The sequence below is a fragment of the Falco cherrug genome, chromosome 1 (assembly GCF_023634085.1).
Source record: "Falco cherrug isolate bFalChe1 chromosome 1, bFalChe1.pri, whole genome shotgun sequence".
Taxonomy (NCBI): Eukaryota; Metazoa; Chordata; class Aves; order Falconiformes; family Falconidae; genus Falco; species Falco cherrug.
In genome coordinates this window covers 13456860-13482410 of record NC_073697.1, presented here as the reverse complement: position 1 = coordinate 13482410, position 25551 = coordinate 13456860, and the positions used below count along the sequence as shown (strand labels likewise).

Below are 25551 nucleotides of genomic sequence, written 5' to 3'. Positions count from 1 at the left end.
TGAATGTGGCAGGACTCTGGAGTCAAATATCTACTTATGCGCTTTGCATTTACAGCACACGTGATTTGTGTGCATTGTAGCAGTACTGACATGTACAGGGCAATATGTAGCATGACTGATAGAGAAGGAAGACTTGTTTACTGTGATTCATGTAAGAATAATACCATGGTTTTGATAGTAGAACAGTAATGGAAATGACATAATTAATATTCTTTTTGCTTTTATTCTTTAGAAAATAACTGTTGAAGGATAACATCATTTATTTCAAGGCATTTTAAATGGCAAGAGATCTACATGTAGACCACGTAGGTTTGCAAAATAAATGAGTATTTGTAACTACATTCTAAAGAAATTCTTATTCCTTGCAGCCGTTCATCTTGCTTTACACATAGTGATTACTTTGCTGTATTTCTTTCTTTAATATGTAGAGAAGTTGTTTCTTTCAGCCATCTTAACTTCTTTTTCTCTGATTTAAAAGCATAAATTATTCCTAATGTAGTTCTTCCTTAAACATTCATTGTACGCTGATAGGCTTAGCAGAGATGGGATTACCGGGGGAATGGATGACTCAGGCTTTTACACACTGAGTCAACAGTCACAATGAGTAGATTCATATACTTCTGGTGTGTAAGTACAAGCTGTCACTTCATTTCACTGAGTTTTGTTGATGAGTTTTTCCAGAATTAATTCAAGCATAGTGAAGTATTGAAAAGTTATGTGACCTATGTATATGGTCTGCTTGGGCATAGGTCATGATGGAAAGCATGTTGATGTTGTTACCTGCTTTCACTGTGTTACATTTGCAGCTAAGAAACCAGCCTTGGCACGCCTTTCATGTTTGCATTTTCATCAGTTTCTTTTTGAGGAGTATGTCAATAATGCCCAAGAGATGTGTCTAAATATGTAACTTATAGCTGGTATTCCACTTTCACAACCATGTCATGTTTCACATAGTCAAACATGGTTGACTGTTTGTTTGAGAAGACCCGATTTTCAAACATACTGCTAGTAAGATAGTTTAAAGGGCAGTAATGCAGTGTGGAGCTGTGGAACTTTCTAGGCTCTGAACAGGGTATAACAAACTTCTCCTGTTCTTTGTCATCAGCTTTAAAGTAATCCTTATGTATTCTTAAACATTTCAGTTGGGCTGTTTTTAAGGGAGGTGATGCACTGTGGCTCAAACTGACAAATTCTGTGTCACACCAAGTATTCAGTTGTCTGCTGGTGACAACCTTATTGAATATCCTTTCTGATTGAAATGGTAGTTGTGAACAGTAGTAGCCCAGTGTCCAGTAGAGACAAATAATTCTGTCATCGAAGTAGATGCAGGTTTCATTTATCCCTCTGCACTGGGATCTCCCAAAGAGTTCTAATACTTTGTGCTGATCCCTCCCCATTGGGGATATGCAGATGAATTATCTTAAATTTCATTGGGTAGAGCTGACATTAAGATCGTATTGCTAAGCTGTCTTTTTACAGGAAAATGATCTAATGACTGGCTATGACCACAAAAATTACCACATTGTCTCCTATGTTCAGATATCATCAAGGTGGTGACCACTTAGTGCAAATCTTCTTCCTATTGTTAAAGTTTTATCAATAGGAAAAAAGCCTATGCTTTTGGCTGCTAAAAGAATTAGTCACATCTAGTTCATGTATCTGAGACATGTCACAAGTAAATAAAAGCATTATTTATAGGGGATTTACCTCCATTCATCATGCACTAGTACTTTTTACAAGTTCAGCTGTAGGGTTCCTGCCATAGTCACTGGTGCGTTTATTTATTTATTTTTGTTTCTACTAGGTTTCTGTCTCTTTCTGTTTTTTTCCTTTTTGATGTATTCCTGTCATCTTTGGAGGTCTATTGAATTGTGAGCTGGCTAGCCTTCCTCTGTGGTGGATGTGAAAAATTCGACTACATCTGTCAATGTTCCAGCTTCTCATATTGAAAATTAGCTCTCTTGCCATTCCTCTGAAACTGTGCTTTACTGTGCTGTGTTCTAAAAACATGATTAGAGTGGAGCATTTGAAGATTGGGTGGTGGCATAAGATCAGGGTTTGTGGGGGAAAATGGCTCTATCTGGAAATTTCAATGGTCTGATTCTGCATTTGTGGTGAGCTTTAAAGAGGATATAGTTCAAACAGCTAGGTATCTGCCCAACCTGTTGTGCTTTGGTAACAGTTTTCCCATAAATCTGCTCATATTTATATTCAGGTCATATCAAGTAGTGCTAATATTTAGAGTAATTTCAATAATATGGTGAGCCTTAGTAGCAAGGAATTGCTATTCAACTCTGGTGCTGTTACATCACCTGTTTCATAAAGACTTAATAATGCAAAACCTTTTATTCTTATTGCACTTTTACCTGCAAATTATGATAGGGTCAGCTTGAGACTATCTACCAAAAGATTTCATTAGCAATTTGGGCTAAAGTAAAACTACAAAATATTCTTTGAAGGTTAGATGTAATTGTTTCCTTGTTCCTTTATAACTATGGGAGAGCAGTAAAAAAGCTTCAGCCAGTTTTCCTTTTATTTCCTCAAGCAGCAGGTCCAAGCCCAAAGGAAAAAAAAAAAGTATAAACCAAGCTGAGTTGGCCTTTTGTATGTATCAGAGCTTTCCTTTCCTTGGCTTCTCAACAAACCAGGTTTGCTTGCTGTGAGGATAATCTGACTCATCTTTTACAATGTTAAAGGTCAGCTGCACTTGATGAAGCCCCCGTTGGCAGTGACTCCTAGAAAATGTTCTTGGCTCTTTCTTGTCAATTAGCCTCTCTGAAACCAGAGGCTTTTCTTTTGTTCCATCGGGCTTCTAAGTTCCTAGTGTAGTTTGATGCACTGCAGAAAGCACTGGGTAGATCCTGTCACAGTATTCACGGTTGCATATTCCATATTGAAGAACGTAAGGTGGATGGGTTTTGCTTGGGAACCCGCGCATGCCCTGTTAGTGCACGTCCCTTCTGCAGAGCAGCTAATGGTGCATTTGTGTCTTTCCTCTGCCTCTTCTGTTTTCTTTGGTGCTTTTGTCCTTTTGGTTAGAGGGCATGAGGTGTGTTAGTCTAAAGAGTGAACTCCATCACCTACCTGCATGACTGTGACCCCAGGATAAAAATGAATTATGAAACAATAACTGAATTTCTATATTTTTATTAGGTAAAACGAGTTTTAATAATAATGTCACATAGCCAGAATACAATTATTTTTCTCATTTATATGCAAGTCACTGACAAAAGAATTGGTTATTTTGCTATCTGCTTTTAGTTATGTGGATTTTTATTCGATGAATTCTGCTCAAAAGTTCAAAATGTAGTATTAGGCTATATAAACTAACCTAATCACTGGTAGCATTTAACTGGTTCAGAATGTGTTTAAAATGGTCATGTACAGTGAAAACTGTCAAACAAGAGATGATCAAATTAAGCGGCTAAGAGAGATTTTGTGGCAGATTAAATGAGTGCTTATGTAAAATTACCTACTATTGCAGTGAGTGTAAATTCATATACTGGAGCTGATGAGCCTCTGGCAGGGAGCTTTGCAGAAGCTGCAAGTATTTTTAGTGGAAACAAAATCTCAGTTCAGTTATGCAGCATGTGACTTCCTATTTCTGTAAGTTACTTCCAAGGGACTTCCTCTGTTAAATCGGCTTGTCTCTAGAGATTTAATCTGGAGCCGGAGTGTAGTCTGCTTTGTCCTGTGCCTGTGACAGCATTTTCCCAGAGTTTTCTTTTGAGTATTTTATTTTTATTTTGTACTGTCTTCAGCATGCAAGGATCTAGTGGCTGCTACCCGTGATCGGAAGCTGAATACGTTTATACAAGTCTCAGTGGTACATCCAGCAGAGCACATTTTGACGAGGTATTCAAGCACTGAAATCGTGGAGGTGAGAGTCTTTCTTATTCAATTAACATGGTCATTAATGAATTGCTCATTTCTTCCTTAGTGAACGAGAAGTAAAACAAGTTTGTGCACAGTCTTAGGTAAGACAAGCACACTCTGCCAGTTAATAAAGCATACCTGAATGTGCTGTAGTTCTTGGCATTTAACCAGGATAAACGGTTAGAAATGAGCTTGGCTTTTCATGAAAGCTCTGTTGTTCCAAGTAGAGGCATAGGGAATACTCCAGTTCTCCAGACCATAGATCTAGAATGAAACAGGGAATAGCTGCTTTCATGAAAGGACAAGGCACTGCAAAGTAAAATTAGAGTACAGTGAGTAAGGTATTTGTAAAGTATTTTTAAATTACAGAAGAACATAGGTGTATTATATGGTCTGTTATATCCTATATATCCTATCTGTTTCTTGTTCTATTTTTTACATTGGAAAGTTGATGCTTTTGCAATTTGAAAAATATTAGCCTACTTTTATAATTAGGGAAAAGTGTGTGTGTGTACGTAATGTCTGTGACTTTATGTGAAATAATTAGTAACTTGCATCACATTACAGCAAAAGTTGTCTGAGGCTGCTTTGCGAGTCTTCACTTTGCCCTGTAAGCATCATGTCAGAAACAGCTAAAGTGGTTCACAGAGGAAAATTAAGTGTGGGCAGGCAATGTAGGTGTAACTTGCTTAATTTACTGTAGAGATTCATTAAGAATGGGGAAGTCTTATTGTAAACAGAGATGAATTTGCGAAAGGCTTGTTTTAACTGTTAAATACAATGAGAATATTTCATGAGCTCTTTGTGTGGTCAGTTTCAACTAACTACTAATTAAATTGTTATAGTTTCAGGCATCAACCATACTGAAACTTCTTAATTCAAACATCTTGTTTCTGATTGGGGTGTTTCATTGCAAACTGGAATGGTGTCATGCAGAAGATGGAATAGATTATTTATTTATTTATTTATTTATCTATTTATTGAATAGAAGTTGATGCATTTCCTGACACAATGTCCTAGATCTGAATAAATCCCTGAATTTGTTGTCAAGGCTCTCAGCTTCATGGTCAAGCTTTGGGGGAGGGGAAGGCAGGGGCACAGAAAAGTTATTTTCCTTAAGAGAAATTACACTTATCATGCAAAATCCTTTATTTTACTTAATAGAAAATTTAAGGATACTAGCCTAAGAATCTTTGGAAACTAAGTATAATTAAACATTGAGAAATTCTAGCCAACGTTTTACATGATTCATTGAATTGTTCATATATCTGAGGCTATGATAAGGTTACTTCTGTGTTCACCTTTTAGATATAATCATAGTGCTACAACATAAAGGAATATTATCTTATTCCTCTACTGCCTGAAGAGGGGTGTTGTAATCCCCTCCCTGCAAATCAGTATCCTTAATGTAATACAGGGAGTCTTTATAGCATTTCTGTAGACATTTTATTGTGACTTAATGAAGATCTCTCATTTTCTGTGTGTGTGTGAGTTGTGTCTTCAGTTCATTTAAATTATTATGAGATTTCAGAAAATATTCTGGGATAAAGATCAGGTTTGTTTATTACAGGTTTCATTGCACATACTAAGACCTGCTGGCTGAGCTGTTTAGGGGCATGTTGCTAGTTTTTGTTGCAGAAGCACTCAATATCTTTTCCAGTTAAAAAACTTTTCAGAAATCTTTTTGAAACTTTCCTAACAAAGTTTTGAAGTTCTCTGATTTTCTGACTGCTTGGGTAATACTTAGCTGTTCACATCTCTCCACAGTAAAAAGCTAATTTGTTATAAAGAGCCCACAGTTTCTGTACATCCATAATGGCTTACTACACATTGCACAGCTGTTACCTTACTGAATGTTTACTCATGTTACACAGGGTACAAGAGATCCACTGTTTTTGACTGGTGTGACATTCCCACCGGAATACCCCATCTATGAGGAAACCAAAATAAAACTAGCAGTCTATGATGTCAAAGATAAATCTCAAGACACGGTAAGTGCTTTGCTTCATTCTTGCATAAATCGTACTGAGGATTTAAGTTTGTCACTATATTGTTCTTTGGTTCTCTTTAGAAAGTTTTCCAATTGGGGAAATAGGTTTATGTACAATTGGTTTTGCTTATTTCTTATACCTTAAATGTACTGTATTTTTTGTTGTTGTATTAGAGAATAGAGAAAGAGAGCTATGCACTTAAGATAGACCCTTTGCTATTGTTTAATTGGTTACATGAATCAGCACGGGTATTCCTGGCAAATAAAAAATACTTTTCTGTGCTTTTTGATGGCAGAGAACTTATGAAATACACTGAGATAACACCACTGTGAATAATTTTCCAGAAATATGTTTCTGATATGATTCTGGTTTGGGCATATAATAATAATAGGGCCATGTAACCTGATGTTTGAGAGAGGTAACCACATTTTATTTTTGATCTCTTGCATACCCGCAGTTCTCTTGTGGCTGCTGCTATTATCTATTTGTAAGGGCCCAAGATCATCTGTGTCACTGCTAAAGGTCAATAATTTTGGGTTGCAGTGTGCATTTCTGGTTACACTGTCAGCTTTTTACTTGACAAACAGTTATTCACTTGAGATGATATATGGAGGTCAGTGGGGTGATCTGAGTGATTTAACTGCCAAACATAGACCATGAGTACCAGTTTATGTGCTCCAGGTGATCTAAGACAGACTTGCAGAGCTAGAAGATACCATAGGACCTATGGGAGATCTGCATTTGTCTTCTGTGGCAGCTGGAGTCCAGCTGATAGCTTTCTCTTGGGCATCAAGAATGGTCCTTGATGCCTGTATTTAATTAGCTGAAATGCTCTTTACACATCTGTAATTGGCCCCCATTACGATTAAAGACTGTGCAAGCTCATTCAATGACTTTATATGCGTTCATTACCCATAAGACGGAAATTAAAGGCATAACTTACAACTTCAGACTGTCTTTGCTTACAAAAGTATAGTTACAAAGTTACAGATTTAGAGGACTTGTAATTTTTTTTCAGGTAGAAAATAGTTTATGTGTTTGTTTATGTTCTGGACCTTTGTGAGCAAACACGTTGGATCTGTCTCCTTACTGTCCTCTTTAATGGGAATGTATGGAATATTTCAGACACTGAATCTGTACTACTTTCGGTTTATAGACTAAAGTATTTTTTCTGTTTAAGAATAACCAGGGAGGGGGCATATACACACATTTTCAGAATGTTTATGTTTTAATTTTTGCTTATGGTTTAGACTACAGGGGCTTAAAATGGGATCTGCTATTTATTCAATAGAATTGTCACCCTTGGACAGATACAGGAATTGAGTGAAAGCAGTTTGACTTTGTCCCTTCCCTTCCAGTTTCTGTTGTGACTGACAGATGATGGAAAATAATATCCTGTCTGTAAGCAAAAAGAGTGGACTTGATTCATAGAGCTATCCCTGTACTACTACTCTTCCAGTTGGAGGTCTTGATGCTGCCTCTTATACAGGACAAGATCTAGCCTCGAGAATCGATAAAATTTGATAATTTACAAACTTTTAGTAACTTTTTATAACTCTTCTTTAAAATTGTAGTACAGGATTAGAGTCTCTCCCAGAGAATCCCGTTAATGTAGCTCATAAGTCACAAGAGAGAACTACTACTTTTGTCATAGTAGTTATGTAGCTCCTATGTAAAACACCTAGATTATCATATCTTTTTGTAAGGGAAGACGTTAATCCCACCCCTGGTTTATATATATTTAGCTTTTTTTTTCCAGTATTAAGCCATTTTAAAACAGGATGTAGATAAGAAAAAATTAAATAAGCTTTAGAATTTGAGTTAAGGTAGACTACTGCAAGTGTCAACGACCCTGGGCCATCCAGGTTGTGACTTCATTTGTGGCAATATTTGGACTTCTGTTTATATCCTAGAATATCAGCAACAATAAATTTAATGGTTTGACTTTCTTTACTATAATTGGAAGCCATCGCACTTTTCTATTAATTCAGGTGACCTTTTTGTGTCTGGAGGTGTATATAGATTCATAAAAGTCAGGTTTAAATGAGCTATGTTTGTTACTATTACTAGCGTAGCTGCAGCTGCACAGACCTCAGTCTTTGCTTCATGATCCAAGAAGTGGGCAGTAAGCCTGTTCCAAGTGCTGTGGCTTCACAGTTCTATTATCCAGGCTACAACAAAGCTGACTTTCTTGTTTCTCAAAAAATGCTGCCACAGATTATAGCCACAACATGGAGCCCCACCATTTCTCCAGACAGGTAATCCACTTGGGGGTAGAGGTGAATCCAAGGGTGTTAGGTATGCTTCTGCTCTTCTAGGTCATGCTTCCAGAGCAGTCACCAGCTCGTACAGGGGAGCATTTATGGCAGAATCAACTTTGGATCTGACTGCAAAATAGTTTGGAGAAATTGAGCAAAGAGCTACAGTAATAAAATTCCCACAGCATCAGGGCTATACTACTACTGGTTACTTCAGTTAACCAATTCAAAATAGCTAATATCCCTCGTCCTAAATATGTACTTATTCTTTTGTTATTTCCCTTGTAATTAAAATGAAACTAAAGGAAGTGAATTCTATGCATTAATTAAACTCGGCAGGATTTTACTGCCGCAAATACAAGACTGTAGAGAAGGAGGGAAAAGGGCAGTGACTGCATCACAGGGTGAAGCATTTTTGTGTTTTTTTGCCTAAACCTGCCTCTTTCTGTACAAGAGAATTAGGTCTCTTTTTCAAACCCACTAGATTTTTACCATAATACAAAAACAATTATATACTGCTTGGTTTATGCACACCGGTCATAATGCTAAAGTGAAAGGGGATGCTCCCCAGTGTGACACAACCAGAATGTTTTTTGGCACTTGTGACATGCTACTTGGGCTGCTCTTTTTAAAAATTTCAAAATAACCCTGCAATTCTTGCATCCCTGTACCAGAAAGCGGATAGTTAACTTCACTCTTGCCTGTCATTTAACTTAGATTATATAAGGAGTGAAGTTTAATTATATTAAACTACTGTGCAGCTGGTATCACATTGACTGTGGTTGATACAGTGAATGTTCTAACTGCACTTTTCACTTTTTATGCATCTCTGTCTGATGTTGATTATAATTATATTTTGGCTGTGTCAAGCTTTCTGTAATTGAGGCTTTTTAATATAATGAAACAATTGGTTTTTTTGTTTTGCCTAGTCTTCTTAAATTAGGGTGATTGGTTACTGTAAATTTTCATGTAAATAGAAACTTTTAATAAAGACTATGCTATTCCTACTTTACTTTGATATAGTTGGAATAAAGAAGTTAATAGTGTGTTTATGAAATGTAATTTAAATATATCCAGTGAAGCCATGCATACAAAGCAGTAGGTAATGCATAGTCTGAAAAATGTACTGTGACATCTGTTTCTACATCACAAAAATTTTCATCTGATATTGCCGTGAGCAAATTTATGTTTCACTGGCTTGATTTGCACTGTCTTTAAGATTTTTAGATATTTGGGTTTTGTCATAATGCTGAGGCTGCACCTGTTTAAGTCATTGTCCAAAAAAATCAAAATTAGAGGCTCATATGCTGTTAAAGTATTACCTCTGTACCACTTCTGTACAGGCATGCTATTCTTATATTTCCTATAAGCATGCAGGTTTGCCCAGTTTGGTCTAGCAAATTTTAAAGCTAAAACTGGATTAATTATCTTTGAAAATACTGCTTTGCACAAATTAGGTACCACTGCCATGACAGACCTGGAGAAAATACAAAATACATGAATTTGTGTTACACTAAGAGGCGGGGATGCCTAGTGACTAATTTGGGAGGCAACAGTCTGTCTGTCCTGCGTTCGGAGTGTATACTACTTGCGTCCTGCAGCGAGCATTCTGAACTTCATTGTGTAGAGCACTATGGTTATATTTTTGGGCAAGTACATAACATTTAGCTATGGTGAGGCTTTTCTTTGCTTTTTTTCCAAGATCGATTCTTCTGTGGCCCAATCTTCATCTGATTTGTGTTTATTTCATGCAGTTACACCTACTGCTTAGATTCTTACTATACCGACTTTTCTATCTGTAAAGTGGGTTTGAAAGTGTTTGTATCTTGTGTGATGGGATTACTTTTGTTTTAATGCAACAAGATCTTGAGGTAAACACTGTTCTTGTATGACATGCAGTGAGTTGGGCCACCTCCTTTTGATCCACACATGAAGAAGTGTTGGAAGCAGAGGAAATTAGCAACTTTATCTGGTTACAACTTTCTGTATGTAGTCCCTGCATCACCCCTTCACAGATTCCCCTTATTTATAGGAGGAAATGGAAATTGGGAAGCCCGAGAAGAAGCTTCAAAAGCATAGATTTTGAATACCAACTAGGGTTAGATTATTTAACAGGTTTTTTTGCTGTTTATCTTAAACACCAGCAGGTAGATACAGTCTCCTTTAGATGGATGTAACTACTGGAATACACATGTGATATTGAAGATATAACCAACTGTGCTAAAGCTCCTGAGAACTAGGAGAAACCGGATGTATACAAGGCAGTTGGAATATTACAGGTTCTACTGTCTGGTCTTGCATTGCTTACTTCCCAAATTTTCTCTTAATCAGTGAGAATAAAGTCAGATTAACATGGTAATTTTAGGAGTGGTAGGCATGGAAACACAGTATTAGATACGGGAATTTGTTATAAAGTGACAATTTTAGATTATTTAGGCTTCAAATTACACCTTTTAGCTTTTGAGGTTTGAATTTTCTATTGAACGTACTCACCATAAATGAAAATTTGCAAAGGGTTTTTCTTTGTATGTTTCTTGATATTGCAAGTATCCCTATTAAAACTGAATCACACCAGGGGGAGTGGAAAATGAAGACTGTCTGTCATGAAAGAAGCATTTTGAGTTCAGTTGTGAAGCCAAACCTGAAGTGGCAGCAGCGTTTCATGTCCCCTTGTGGGCATTGATCTGTAACACAAAACCACCGTGCAGTTAAGTGGGGTTTGCCACCTCTGCTGAAGAGGCCCATGGCTTGACTATTAGGAACGCTGCAGAGCAGTATGTGAAATGCATTAGCAGAGATAAATGTAAAAGCTTGCACGTCACCTACTTGCACTCTGCCTGTAGCAGAGTGCTCTTAGTCCCTCACTCTTGTGAACACTAGAACTACTGAAGCTGTTTTACTTTAAAACTTGAAGCGATGTTGAAAATGCTCTATTTTGTTTAGAGAAAAAGCACTTCAAATTCTTCCTTTTAACAGTTCCATTCACTGTCATCTCTGCAGAATTTTTAGAGAAATATTGCTTTAAGTTAGAAACTCTTATTATCTCATTCTTCTGAACAGAGCAGTATTGTACGGTACCATGGTCCTACCCAAAGAAATATTTGCACTAAAGCTTTAGATATTCATGTTTCTTTTCAATATCATATGTTTTTTTCACAAATATATATTTGATGATAAATTTAGTTTTCCTTTTGCATCAAATTATATATTCTTACTAAAAGCCATTATTGGAAATATTGAGCAGAGGAATACTTTTTATTCTTCTGGGAACATGCATGTGGAATCCACTTAAAACATTATTGTCCATCTTTCTCAGTATTTTTTAGAAGTCTGGACACATAAAGGGAAATTCAAACTGCTAACTTTCATTTGGGTTTATACTGAAATACATTCTTTCTTTGAAGTGGCTGAGGGTGTAATAAGGTTTTCTATATCTTAGTGTATCTGCGAGAGAGTTGGGGATAAGTGTCAAGACCAGGAAAGTTACAGGTATAGACCTAAAGTCCATTTGTAGCCTTGCTGCTCTTTGTGCCTAGCCCTTGAAAATTCAGTGGGAGGATTTGACTTTGCAAAAATTTTCTCTCTTTGAAAGCATCCTACTTTTCCTCCTACCGTTTTATTATTTTTTTTACTAATTGAGGCAAATTCTTCCCTATTGCTGTCTTCAGGGAAAGTTGTAATTTACTGTTCATTAATTTTCCATTTTCTTTTCCTTTTCTACCTACTCTGTCAATCAAATGCTATTGCTGCCTCACATCAGTCAAAGGTTTGCTCCAAGAGCTGACTTTACGGAAAACTGCTGTAAAACTACGTAGTGATGAGACCAATTGTATTCTGTACAAATGTAAAGGGTTCTAAGGGAACCAAATAGTGAATAACAGAAACACAGAAAAGATAACATTTTCCTGTAGATTTTATTTTAACCAGCTAAGAATTTCAGTAACATAGGCATGGTTGTTCCAATCTCTGTAGCATGCTCCAAAAAGCTTGCAAATGTAGCGTTCTTCCATGAGTACTTTGTATGTATGTATTCATAGATATCTTTCATTGCTTCATCCCTAACTAGACCAGCACAGACCACATCAGAATAGTCAAACAAATCCAAGGTGGTTATTGCACTGCTGTATCATTTCTAATGATGACTTGCAGGGTTCAAGGGACACGTGCCTAGTACAGAAGGCAGGGTTGTTTTCCTCTGAAATATGCATGCTGCAGTGAATAGAGGAAGAAGAGCATGGCACAGTGTTTCTTTAGTCAGTGTGGAGCAACTGGACTGTGAGAACATGGCCTCAAGTTGAAGAATATGCCTCTGTCCTTTCAAAGGGTTGATCTGCTTTCCTTCCCAGTGCCTTTGACCCTGGCATCACCTGGACAAGGCACTGGGGGTGCAGCTTCTCAGGAGGGGTGGCTGGTGCCCTGGTAGGCTGGGTACTGCAGCCCTCCTGGGCAGCCCAGGCACTGCAAGCATGAAGGATTTTCTTGTACTAAACACAGCAACATGGGAATGTTGAATGGCTCAAAGGATAAGATTTGTCTGTTCTCATTGATGATTTCCCTTTTTTATCAGGTGAATGATCAGTTAGTCCCATCACACCAACACAAATTCTAAAAAGTACAAAGGGGAGCTGACATTCAAGAAAATAGTGATGTTTGCCTTTAGCTGTAGCTACTTAAAATTATACACACAACAGATGGCATGTTTACCTATAGTTGATGGGTAGTTTATAAATGAGAGGGGCTTCCTGCAGATGAAAAAAAAGCAGAAGACTTAAGATGTTTTTTCTAGTATGGAAAGCTGTAGTTTTGCCTGTTGAACTCATTTTTTGGTAGTTTCTTTACCTGGAAAATAATTCATCAAATCAATGCCTCTCTTGTTCATGTAGAAGCACTTCTAACTTTAAGTGGACACATTGAACTCCTTGAAAAATTGCAATTGTGAACTTCTGTTCAATGCTTCATGTTCTGTGGGTTTCTGTCAAATAAGACTTTAGAATAATCTATTACAAGTAATTGTATTTATACTGCAGGAAAAAATGTTCATGTGCCATCCTTTACTTGCAGCATTTATAATTTTACATTAACAGAAATGAATTAACTGTAGGAAATGTGTTAAATATTGAGGGGGGGAAAAAAAGAATAAGAAATGCTTATAGCGTAGCATCTGCCTCTTAATCTTCACTAAGGAACTTCCATTTTTCTCAAAGCCTGGTTCAGTACTAATGGAAATAGTTCAGTGACTTCCTGAAATTATTTTGATTTTTGCTTTATAATATTTGTTATCTTAATTTTTTAGTATCTTGAAAATCTGACATATCTGTTCTCACAGAGTCCAACCACAGAGTCATAGAATTGTTTAGGTTGGAAAAAGCCTTCAAGACCATCAAGTCCAACCATCAGCCTAGTACTTCAGGGTCCACCACTAAACAAGTCCCTAACTACACATCTTTTAAATACCTTCAGGGCTGATGACTCAACCACTTCCCTGGGCAGCCTGTTCCAATGCTAGACAACCCTTTCAGTGAAGACATTTTTCCTTAATATCCAGTCTAATACTCCTCTGGCAAAGCTTTAGGCCATTTCTTCTTGTCCTGTGACTTGTTTCTCGGGAGAAGAGTCTGATGCTCACTTCGCTACAACCTCCTGTCAGGTAGTTGTACAGAGCGGTAAGGTCTCCCCTGAGCCTCCTTTTTTTCAGGCTAAACACCCCAGTTCCCTCAGCCACTCCTCACAACACTTGTGCCCCAGCCCCTTCCCCAGCCCCGCTGCCCGTCTCTGGACACGCTCCAGCCCCTCAGTGTCCCTCCTGCAGCAAGGGGCCCAAACCTGAACACGGGATTTGAGTATTGAGTACTGGCCTCACCAGTGCCCAGTGCAGGGGGACGGTCACTGCCCTGGTCCCGCTGGCCACGCTGTTTCTGACACAAGCCAGGTGATGTTGGCCCTCTTGGCCACCTGGGCACTGTGCTGGCTCATGTTCAGCCAGCTGTCAACCAGCACCCCCAGGGCCTTTTCCTCCATGCAGCTTTCTAGTTGCTCTCTCTTCCCCCAGCCTGTAGTGTTGCATGATGTTGTTGTGACCCAAGTGTAGGACCCAACTGCACTGAGCCTTGCTGAACCTCATGCAATTGGCCTTGGCTGATGGATCCAGCCTGTCCAGACCCGTCTGTAGAGCCTTCCTGCCCTCAAGCAGATCAACACTCCCTCTCAGTTTGGTGTTGCCTGCAAGCTTACCGAGGATACACTCAATCCCTTTGTCAAGATTATTGATAAGGATATTAAACAGGACTGGCCCCAGTACTGAGCCCTGGGGAACACCACTTGTGACTGGCTGCCAACTGGATGTAGCTCCATTCACCACTATGCTTTGGGTTTTGCCATCCAGCTGTTTTTTTTACCCAGCGAAGAGTATACTTCTCCAAGCCATGAGCAGCCAGTTTCTCCAGGAGAATGCTGTGGAAAATGGTGTCAAAGGCTTTACAAAAGTTCAGGTAGACAACCCAGGACCTTCCTTTCGTCAACCCCTGCTGGCTGCACCCAATCCCCCAGTTGTCATGCACATGCTGCATGATGGTGCTCAGGATGATCTGCTCCGTAACCTTCCCCAGCACCAAGGTCAGGTTGACCGGCCTGTAGCTCACTGGATCCTCCTTCCAGCCTTTCTTGTAGATGGCCACCACACTTGCTAACTTCCAGTCAACTGGGACCTCCCCGGTTAGCCAGGATTGCTGGTAAGTGATTGAAAGTGCCTCGGTGAGCACTTCTGCCAGCTCCCCCAGTACCCTTAGGTGGATCCCATCAGCCCCATAGACTTATGTGCGTCTAAATGGGTGTAGCAGGTCACTGATCATTTTCCCCTTGGATTATGGGAGCTTCGTTCTGCTCCCTGCCCTGGTCTCCCCTTCAAGAGGCTGGGTACTCATGGAACAACTGGTCTTACTGTTAAAGACTGAAGTTAAGAAGGCATTAACAAACCTTGGCCTTTTCCTTATCCTTTGTCACTATGTTTCCCCCCCTTCCCCCCCCCCCCCCCCTCCAATAAAGGATGAAGATTCTCCTTAGCCCGTCTGTTGTTGCTAATGTATTTGTAGAAACATTTTTTTATTGTCTTTCATGGCAGTAGCCAGATTGCATTGTAATTGGACTTTGGCCCTTCTAATTTTCTCCCTGCATAACCTCATGACACCCTTATAGTCATCCTGAGTTGCCGGCCCCTTCTTCCAAAGGTCACTAACTCTCCTTTTTTCCCTGAGTTCCAGCCAAAGCTCTCTGTTCGGCCAGGGTGCTGCTCTTCCCGGCTGGCTTGTCCTTTGGCACATGGGGACCGCCTGCTCCTGCGCCTTTAAGATTTCCTTCCGGAAGAGCGCCCAGCCTTCCTGGACTCCTTCGCCCTTCACAGCTGCTTCCCGAGGGACTCTGTCAGCCAGGCTCCTAAACAGGCCACAATCTGCCCCATGGAAGTCCAAGGTAGCAGTTCCGCTACCTCCCCTCCTTACTTCTCTGAGAATCAATAACTCTGTCTATCATTTCGTGATCGCTATGCCCAAGGCGACCCCCAGCCACCACATCACCCACAAGTCCTTCTCTGTTCTTCTTCTGTGGTCCACCCTCCCTAGCTGGCTCCCTGACCAGCTGTGTCAGAAGTTAGCTCCCACACGCTGCAGGAACCTCCCAGGCCGTTTCCTCTCCACTTCTGTGGTGCAGTTGTTTTGCCAGCAGAAATCCGTTAAGTTCCAGTCTCCCATGAGAACAAGGGCTAGCAATTGTGACACTTCTCCCAGCTGCTTCTAGAATATTTCACCTGCCTCTTCATTTTGGTTGGGTGGTCTATAACTGACTCCCACCACGCTATCGGCCTTGTTGGCCTTCCCCCCGATTGGTACCCATAAGCACTCAACCCCGTCATCATCGTCATTCAGCTCTAGACAATCAAACCCTCCCTGACACACAGGGCTCCCCCACCGCCTCTCCTTCCTTGCCTCTGCCCTCCGAGGGGCTTATAGCCATCCATTGCGGCACTCCAGTTGTGCAAGTCATCCCACCGTGTTTCCGTGATGGCAACTACATCACAGTTTCCCCGCTGCACGGTGCCTTCCAGCCCCTCCCGCTTGCTGCCCGTGCCGCGTGCATTGGTGTGGGGGCACTTCAGCTGGGCGAGCGATCCCGCCTCCTTTCTGGGGGAGAAGCCCTGCTGCTTGCGCGACCGTTCTCAGGCACTTCCATGGTCTCTAACACGTCACTAACCCCTGCCTCTTTGCTGCCATATGGGTCTCCATCCCCTACCTCGGCTGAGAGAGCAGACCCAAGGACCTTTGTAGCACACTGTCCCTCAAACACTGGTGTACCACCCCCAGGCCTGTCTAGCGAGCCTGGTTTTAGCCCTTTCCCCCTTCAAATCCAATTTAAAGCTCTTATAATGAGCCCTGCTAACTCCTGTGCAAAGGCAAACTTTGCTAGCTAATTCCTCCATCTCCCTTCATAGAAAGGCACTTAAAAATACTGATGTGAAAAAGAAGGTACAGTACATTTTAAACCTATTTCTTCAATGCTAAAAATATTTCTGTGTAGTATTTCATATATTTAGATGAGATAAGGATTGAAAAAAATAGAAGAAACATATATGGTGCAGTGGTAAGTGCTCTTGCTTTTGTGTTATATGAAAGCGGGCAGTTAAAAAGAGTTTAGAAACATATTTTTGTTTTTAAGATTTTGGGGTGTTACGTCTTGGAAATTGAAAACAATAAATTCAGTTTATAGGAACAGATTTTTCTTCCTCTATTACAGATCTCACAAAAGTGTTCTTTACACGTATGGATATGCTTGTATCAATAAATGTTTGCATGTGAAATTTTGTACTTAAAGTAAAGCTGAGCAAATAATTCTATTTAAAAATCAAGTAAGAGTCATATCTGTTGGACATAATGTGAGATTTGATCTTCTTGAGTTCTTGTTAGAAGAGCAAAGTAAAGTGCTTTCAGAGTAAACTAGTTAAATGTTTTGTTTTATGCTGTATTTTAAATATTTGATGAATAAACATGAAAGGCTTGTGTAATCACTTAGGAATTCCAGTGCCGTTAGAAATGCACGTATCATTGAATTTTACAGTAATCAAAGCCTTTTTTTGTAATCATTATGCAGTATATTACAGAAGCAAATTCCCATTTGGTTGAAATTCTCCATGCTTTGCTTTCTTCATGCCAGAACTGAGGACTTTGTTTTGATCTGTTCTTAATTTTGTCTTGTTCACCATGGGTTGCATGATCAGGAAGGGAGAGGAAAAAAATCTATTTTCTAACATGCATTTTTTTAAGAAACTGTTTGCATTTTTTTAGTGACAGCTGGAAAGCCAGGAGAACAAAGGACAAATATGGTTTGTAGCATGGTCAAAATTTAGTGCATTTTGTTCTTTCAAAATCTCAATAGCATAAATGTGAACAAACATTATGAATACCAACAACTGAACTCAAGGTTTTGGTGTACAAAATGGTTATGTTATTGAACAGAGTATCATCTGCTTTGTAGTGTTATAGCACTTTGTGGTATACGAGAGACAATTCCTTTCACTGGGGAGTAAACTGACTTCCCTTACCTTAAATTTATTTCTTACTGAGATAATGGATCATTACCAAGCAATCACTCGCACAGTGACATTAGGTATGATTATAGTTGGTCTTTTTGGTGGGGTTTTTTCAGTATTTTGGGGTGTTGAGAATTTGGTGGATTTTGTTTCCCCCTGGAGTTCTTTTCTTCACAGTCACGGTATTTTTAAAGCAAGAATAGTTGAAGATTTTTATAGTAACATGCAGCTGTTGATGTTTATTCTCACAGTCTTATTACCCTTAAATCCTTTGTCATGTATGCAGTCTCACTAATGTGAAAGGAAAAAGCTGCAAGTCACAATTATATAAACCACTTTCATAAGATTTTTTTTCTTCTTTTTTTTTTTAATTCAAATTCAGAGTAGGAAGCACTATAGGTTTCTATTTTATTTATAGTTTCTTCCCCGAAGTTTTTTCTTCCCCATCTTTCTCTGCAGCCTTCAGCATATCTCAGTAAGGCACAGCATTTAAAATATAACAATTGTAATGGTTCATAGAGCTATCAAGGTAATTTAGTTTAGAGCAAAACCAAATATACCAATTTGAAAAGACTCTTCTATTAGTTTTGATTGTAAAACTTACACCTGAGTCATCTTCAAGTGAAACTCAGAGGGCTCTCACTGGAAAGTAATTAGAGAAATGCATTTTGTCTAGAAGTTGATAAGCAAGCATGTTGTTATACAGGCCAAGGAGTAATAGATTTGCACCAATTCCAGTCTCTGTGTTCTTGTGAGATAAAATGAAATTTTTTTGAGGATATGTGTATTACATTGGTCTGACTTGATTATGTTCAATTGTTTCTGGTGGAGGCTGAGGTTGTCTTACTTTGCGTGTCTCACTGTTACATATGGTTGTCTACATTGTTCAGGTTTTTGGCTCTACGGTAAGACTATGGGCATGTGTCACTAGTGTTAGGCAAAACAAACAAAATCACTGGATCTCTGTGGAGTAGAAGTAAGAACGGAGTATACTACCTTATCTTTCCTGGATCTATTAGCACAGAAGTATTCAGGTGGGAACAGGACTAGAGGCAGCACTGGACTGCAGCTCCCTGGCTTTATGTTCCCTACTTCACCCTTCAGAATTTTTACTGGGAGTGTCAGAAGTGGCCAATAGTACTAAACTCTTTTTCTACATGCATTGAGAGATAAAAGCTAATTCCTTTGATTGCAACAGCATCTGCACCACTAGCAGTTGTATGGATATGTTTTGTCTTAAAATACAGATTCATAAATTTGTGTTATGAGAAAACCATTTGTCTGTTGAGATTACTTCAGCCGAGATTGTCTGCTTCCTGACAGAAGTTTGTGTCATGTGGGACAAACATGATTTATTTCCTGTAGAAGGCAGGAGTCAGTGTGTCTTTGAGATGCTTAGAAGACTTGGATTTTGACACACAGCTGCCTTAGTGAAATCGAGCATGGAGGTCCTTGATTTGTTATAGCTATAGATTCTCACTGCCTCTATTCCTGGGGAATAACTTGGCAGCTTTTCAAAAAGAAGTAATTGCAAGGCTCTCGCTCAAGAAATTATCTCTGAATGTGGAAGCTCTGGACAGTTACTGCCCAATTATTGCTACCCTGATCTGAAATAACATCACCCCTGTGACAAGGAAGTTTCTGAATAATCAGCTGTGCCCAAATGGCTTTCAGGCTTGGGCATGACAGAAGAAAGACTGTCCTTGCAGTATAAATTAAAGTAAGGGTACATACACACTGTTCCATTGAGAGACTTCCTGAAAGACTTTTTCTGTGTATGTATAATACTGTGCAAGACTTGTGTCCAGAGTTTCATTGTCCATTAAGACAACCTTGCTGTATCAGTTAGCAATCCTCTTTTGGTGGGTAAATCTGTCTTGATTTAGAATTAACCCTAGTATGGAGTATTTTGTAGTAGTGCATTCCTTTCCCCTGCTCCTTGGAGTGTTCCTCAATTCCTCAAGTTGTAGCTCATTGGCCCCAAGAACAGGCTCCTGCAGGATAAACCAGAGGGCTTAAAGTTTTAATGTCTTTTTTTTTTTTTTTTTTTTTTTTTTTTTAAGACACATGAAACATCATGATCAGCAGTACATTTGGTATGAAGAAGATAAAAAGCCTGTTGACTGCTGTTGTATTAAACCCCACAGGAACAGGATACAGGCATTTTTAAGCATCTATCTTAACTATTGTCCCTCAAACTCCATGAGCTATCTATTGAAGGAGTTAGAGAGACAGTAACAAGAAGTGAAGGGACATCATATAGTTTGAAAAGGCAAACTATTATTTGCCTTGGTTTTGGTTTGTGTTCCCCCTGCCAGTTTACTGTTTTGCAGATTTGCAGTTTTGTTTTCTATTTAGTTTTCAGTTCGGTGTGCAGCCTGATTTGTATGCCTGAGAAGGACCATGCTGTTTTCTTAGTGGTTCTGAAACTCTTACGTGAAGCTGTTTCTAGAGTTACCTGATATTTTATTTTTTTTTTCACCTTTAGTTAGACATGCTGGACATATCAACTGAAATACTATTGAGTGTGACTAATCTGTCCTTTACCCAGGAAAAGCTGGAAATTCAGGTTATTTACACAAAGTAGTCCATGCCTCTTATGATTTGAACACTTTGCTGAAGCAGCATAAAATATTCTGGACTGTCAATCTCCTTTTTAAGAGAAATTGTCATGAAATTTGTTTTTACTATATTTGCATCTGTGATAAAATTGCAGTGAATCTTATGAGACTGTATAGCTTAGTCACTCCTCTTGATTAGGTTACAATTGTGGGTATGTTTGAATTACTACAAACAGAAGGGGCAATAAATTCTTTGCTTCTTCAGTGAGTGGCTGTCATTTAGAGCAGATTATTGACATGCTGCAAATTAACCAGCACAGCATTACACTTGACATTTGATTAAAATGGAAGTGGTTGGTTCTGACTTGGGAGTTCAGCACTCTAGGTCCTGGCTGTTTAAAGACCAGGTGTCTTGTATCCTGTCTGCTTGGCACTTCCCACAACTGAGATTGCACAATCTGAAATCAGATGCAATAGGTACTTTATATGACAATGGCAACAGGTTTAATATGAGTCTAGGGATTGGGAAAAAGTTACAGGTTTTAAACTAATTACAAAGTTTTATTGGAGATAAAAAGCAAAACTGTGTTTTATAAAGAAAAGCAAACATTTCCAGGTGGTTTTCACACTTACTATGATTCTAGTTTAGAGATGGTAAAACTAAACGTATGTGGTTTGGGGTGTGTATAGATGTTTTTCTCTACCATCTTCCCCACCAAGTGACCAGAGCTCAAGAATTTGCCCTGGAAATAAGAAACTTCATTTTGAAAGTGAGATTCTGAGGCAATCTCTGGACTGTGGGGCAGATATGCTTTGCAGTAACATCCTGTAGCCCTTCTCCACTGATATGGAAGTCTGGGAGGAGAGATGTGGTGAGTGTCTGGCAAGCATCCCAATACGAAGTGCATATTAGCAGGCAGATATTAGGAAGAATCTCGGGGTCTCGATTTTAGATGTGTTCTAGAGGACCAATCTAATAGTGCATAGCAAGGTAATCCTATCATTGCTGTCTTAGGTAACACACTGAAGTCATTTGTCTGTTTCATGGCTGCTGAAATTTGATTTGGGCACATGATGTGTGGGAGACAGCAAGTAGCTGGCCAAGCACAAAGATTAGTAGGAACATAAGGGGGCAGGTAGGGGCCAGGCTCAGATGCTCAGATGCAGAGAGATTGAAGTAGAAAGTGTTGCCAAACTTTGATATGTTAAGAACTTAAACAGCCCATCCCTTTCTATCCCAGGTTTACAGGCAGTTAGGGCTGGATTTGTTTGCATACAAATAGAGCCGGATCTCCTAAGCGGGCTTCAAGTCCTAATTCCTTTGCTATTAGCTGTTGGAAAATGGAGGGAGTTACTGGAGAAATAACTATCAATACCGTGGAGCCTCAAGATGGTACATCTTTGGTTTTGAGTTTGTAGCGCAAAGTAGAGAATTAGCTAAAATATGAATAATGCAAAGACTAAGAAGTTGTGCAGTAGAAGTACAAAGCTCAGGTAAAATGAAGAGAAGACCACATGCTTCCCTACAATTGCTTTGCTAATCCAAAGTTCATGTAATTATACAGTATACCTGCACAATCTTTATTTTCTGTGCCTAAGGCTTTCAGGTTAAGTGGTGGTAGTGTCATTTGCTTCCATAGTCACTATGTAGTAACACTTAATTTATTAAGTTGTAATGGGGTTTTTTTGTGTGCAATGTTGAGTGTGAAAGTTGGGGGAGGGGGAACAAATTCAAATTCAGCCTCTATAAACATGGAACTTAAAGCATTAGTAACTACAACAACTGTAAGTAAATTGCATGTTTTATTTTCCTTGAAAAATGGAGCCAATATATGCTGGTATTACTAGCAAGCACAGTATGCTGACTTTTGAAAGTGTATTTCTTACTATTTTTTTCTCAAATCATATTCACAGAATATTGAATTGTGTGTAGTTTGCTTACCTATACCAAAATAGAAAATTCAAGTAAATTTATCTAATTTTATTTATGGTTTCTGATTCATGTGATTTATTCATGGCTCATTCAGATTTAGTCCTACAAACCATGAGAAAAAGCTTATAATACTTTATTAAAGCCACTTAATTTTTCAATGGAATATTTAAGTTGCCTTTTTCAAAAACAGAATAATTTTAATTACTATTGTATTAATGTAATAATACTACATTATTAGTAGCGCTTATTTTAAGTGGATAAATAGTTTCTACCAAATTAGCCTACGCTGATGCTCTAAGACCATTCCCCTTCTGGAAGAATACAGTGGTTTTGGAGGGACATTTGGTCTCGCTCAAAATTCTAAAGTTAATTTATTTTCTTGACTTCCATGAAATGAAACCTGTTTTAAAAAGTGATATTAGACAAAACAGCCTTTAAGTGTTTGAAAAAAAGGTCCAAGAATATTCACCTTATATGTTAGACTTCTCTTGAGGTGGGTTTCGTTTGGTTTGGTTGGGAGGATGTTTTTAGGGGAAAAGTGACTATTTCTACTAAGGTCCTTGGTGTGATGGTATTTTAAACTTGTCTGGTCTAGCTGACTGGGTGAGTCAAAATTTCCACATCGCATAAATTCTGGAGCTTGAGCTGGCAGGGAGTCTGAGGGTGGGGTACTGCTTGCAGCCTGGAATATAGGTTAGTGTCTGAGCAATAATATGTCTGCAAGAGAGAAGGCTGAATTTCTGAAAGGTGAACTTATTTACAAGAAGTTTTAAAAATTCATTTTTAGAAGAAGGCCTTTTTATTCTTTTCCTCCTTCTCCCAGTTTTCACATCACTGAGAAGATTGTGTTTTAGTGGTTTATTTTATAAATTGGATGAAAAGTTTGGAGTTTGCCCCCCGTGGTCTAAAAGAGCAGTGTGTGCTGTTTAATGCTCTGACTTTTTTCTGTATGTTGCTTCTAGAGTCAATAGTAACAAAATCGCAAGGAAAATGAAAACAGTCTGTATGGAAATTCTAAATAACATTGAAGGTCTGCTGCATGTTAATGGAACAGTTCCAAGATATACAGAAGGAACTTTGTCATGGTTTAACCCCAGCTGGCAACCAAGCACTGCGCAGCCACTTGCTCACTCCCCCTCACCCATCAGGATGGGGAGAAGAATCGGAAAGGAATGTAAAACTCAAGAGTTGAGATAAGAACAATTTAATAGGTAAAGCAAAAGCTGCGCATGCAAACAAAGCAAAACAAGGAATTAATTTTCTACTTCCCATGGGCAGGCAGGTGCTCAGCCATCCCCAGGACAGCAGGGCTCCACCATGTGTAATGGTTACTCGGGAAGACACACGCCATAATGCCAAATGTCCCCACCTCCCTCCTCCTTCCCCCAGTTTATATACTGAGAATGATGTCCCATGGTATGGAACATCCCTTTCGCTAGTTTGGGTCAGCTGTCCTGGCTGTGCCCCCTCCCAATTTTCCGTGCCCCTCCAGCCCTCTGGCTGACAGGGCCTGAGACACTGAAAACTCCTTGACTTCATATAAACCTTACCCAGCAACAACCCAAACCATCAGTGTGCTGTCAACATTGTTCTCACACCAAATCTAAAGCACAGCACTGCCCAGCTACTGAGAAGAAAATTAACTCTCTCCCAGCTGAAACCAGGACAAACTTGTATACATGTATTTACAGTCACATAGTCTTTTAGAAAAGGTGCCACTTCTTGAGATATAATTTCTTCAGGATGTTTAAAGAAAAAAGCTGAAATGTAGGCTACCATATCAAGTATGTTTGTTTATTTATTTATTTGTGGGGTTTTTTTCTATCTCAATCTATATAGTCCTTGTAACCACTAATTAGGTTAACTGTCTTTCCTCTCTGGAAATTCTGGAAATGGAAAGATTAAGGAAAATTGAAGAAGTAGGGCTTATACTGTTATATTTGGTTAGCTTCAGATCCAGGGTTGGTATTTTACAGTTCTGTTAATCAATCCTTTTCTTTGTATCTGAAAGTGGAGGTGATGTGTGACTGCAGTATTTCTCTGATGGTATTAGTTCAAACACAGAAATGTTTGCAGCATGTACTGAATGCTCCCACTTGTCTTTTCTGGGGTTCTGTGAAAGTATTCCTTTGTTCAGAAAATTTTGATACTGAATATTAATTTGCAGCAATTTATTCACTGGGAAGTATTCGTGCAGGGAAGGACAGCAACTACCCTTTTAGTCTGAAGAAATCCGCATGCATATTCTCCTATTTTTCAGATAGAAGCCTCATGGCAGCAGGTAATTATTTTGATGTTGAAGGTATAACTGAATGAAAGTGATCTGTAATTGTGGTGGTTCTTATGATGTTGTATCTTGTGTGTAGCACCGTTGCAAAATTTTGCTAAGTGTGCAGGCTCTGTGCATGCCTCTTGATTGCAAGCTTTCTGTACTCCCTTTTGCATAAATCCTTATATAGAATGTGTAGACTGGAAGAGAATGACATGCCTTGAGATTAAGCCAGAGGATGCTGAACCTGTGATCTGCATGGCGCTTCAACTCCTGCCTGCATTGCTTCTAGCAGTCAAGCTCTAATTCAGGCTCAAAGTGTCAGTGCTACACAGAAATTACTCAGTGGGGCAGGGTACCTGAGGAAAAGGCCATAGTGCTTTTCCCTTCGTGCTTGATCTGTTCAGACAGATTTGGAGTACAGACAAGTGTGTCTGTGGGATAGGTTGGTGTGCTTACACTGTGGAAAGCAGGGGAGTCTGTTAGAATTTCTGTTGAAGAGACCCAGCCATGTCTGTATACATAGCAAGAAATGAGATTTTGGTGTAGTGCTTGTTATTTTTAGGAAAACTCTCAGAAGTATTTTGCAAACAGAGACATTGTCTTTGGTATGCTGTCAGACCTCCAGCAGACGGTGCATCTGCGTGACAGTATCGCGCCAGGGAAACAGACCCTCTTGTCATGTGTGAATGTAGTTTCTATACAGAAAGAGGGAGAGAGACACTTAAAATTAAGTTAAATGTACTCACCTCTGGAGTTAACAACTGTTTGACTTGAACAGATGGCAACACTACACACTGCCTGAAGGTAAGAGCTGAAGCCATAGCTTCTTGAAGGTACTGGGAGGCTTTTGACAGGCAGGTGTAGCTGTCTGAATCAAGAATGCAGATGGAACAAATGCAATCGGACTTCTGGTTTGGGAGTAAATCCTCACAATGAGCAAAGATGTACTGAAGTAAAATTCTTCTAGAATAAACAGTGACATTCTGTTTAACTGGATTCACCTGGCAATCTTAAAGATAGTATTATGCACAGTGGCCTTTATGATGGAACATGATGTTTGCAGTATGTTAGTACAAGCTACATTCC

At 39.2% G+C, this 25551-nt stretch overlaps 1 protein-coding gene across 2 annotated transcripts in view; it reads left to right on the top strand.

Annotated features, from left to right (window-relative positions):
- Positions 1-25551, top strand: part of INPP4B (inositol polyphosphate-4-phosphatase type II B) — a 213046-nt gene that overhangs the window by 21796 nt on the left and 165699 nt on the right. For both annotated transcript variants that reach the window (XM_014281287.3, XM_055728094.1), the window contains exons 3-4: positions 3762-3880; positions 5751-5867. In XM_014281287.3, the coding sequence (XP_014136762.3) occupies positions 3762-3880; positions 5751-5867 (236 nt within the window). The remainder of the gene's footprint in view (positions 1-3761; positions 3881-5750; positions 5868-25551) is intronic.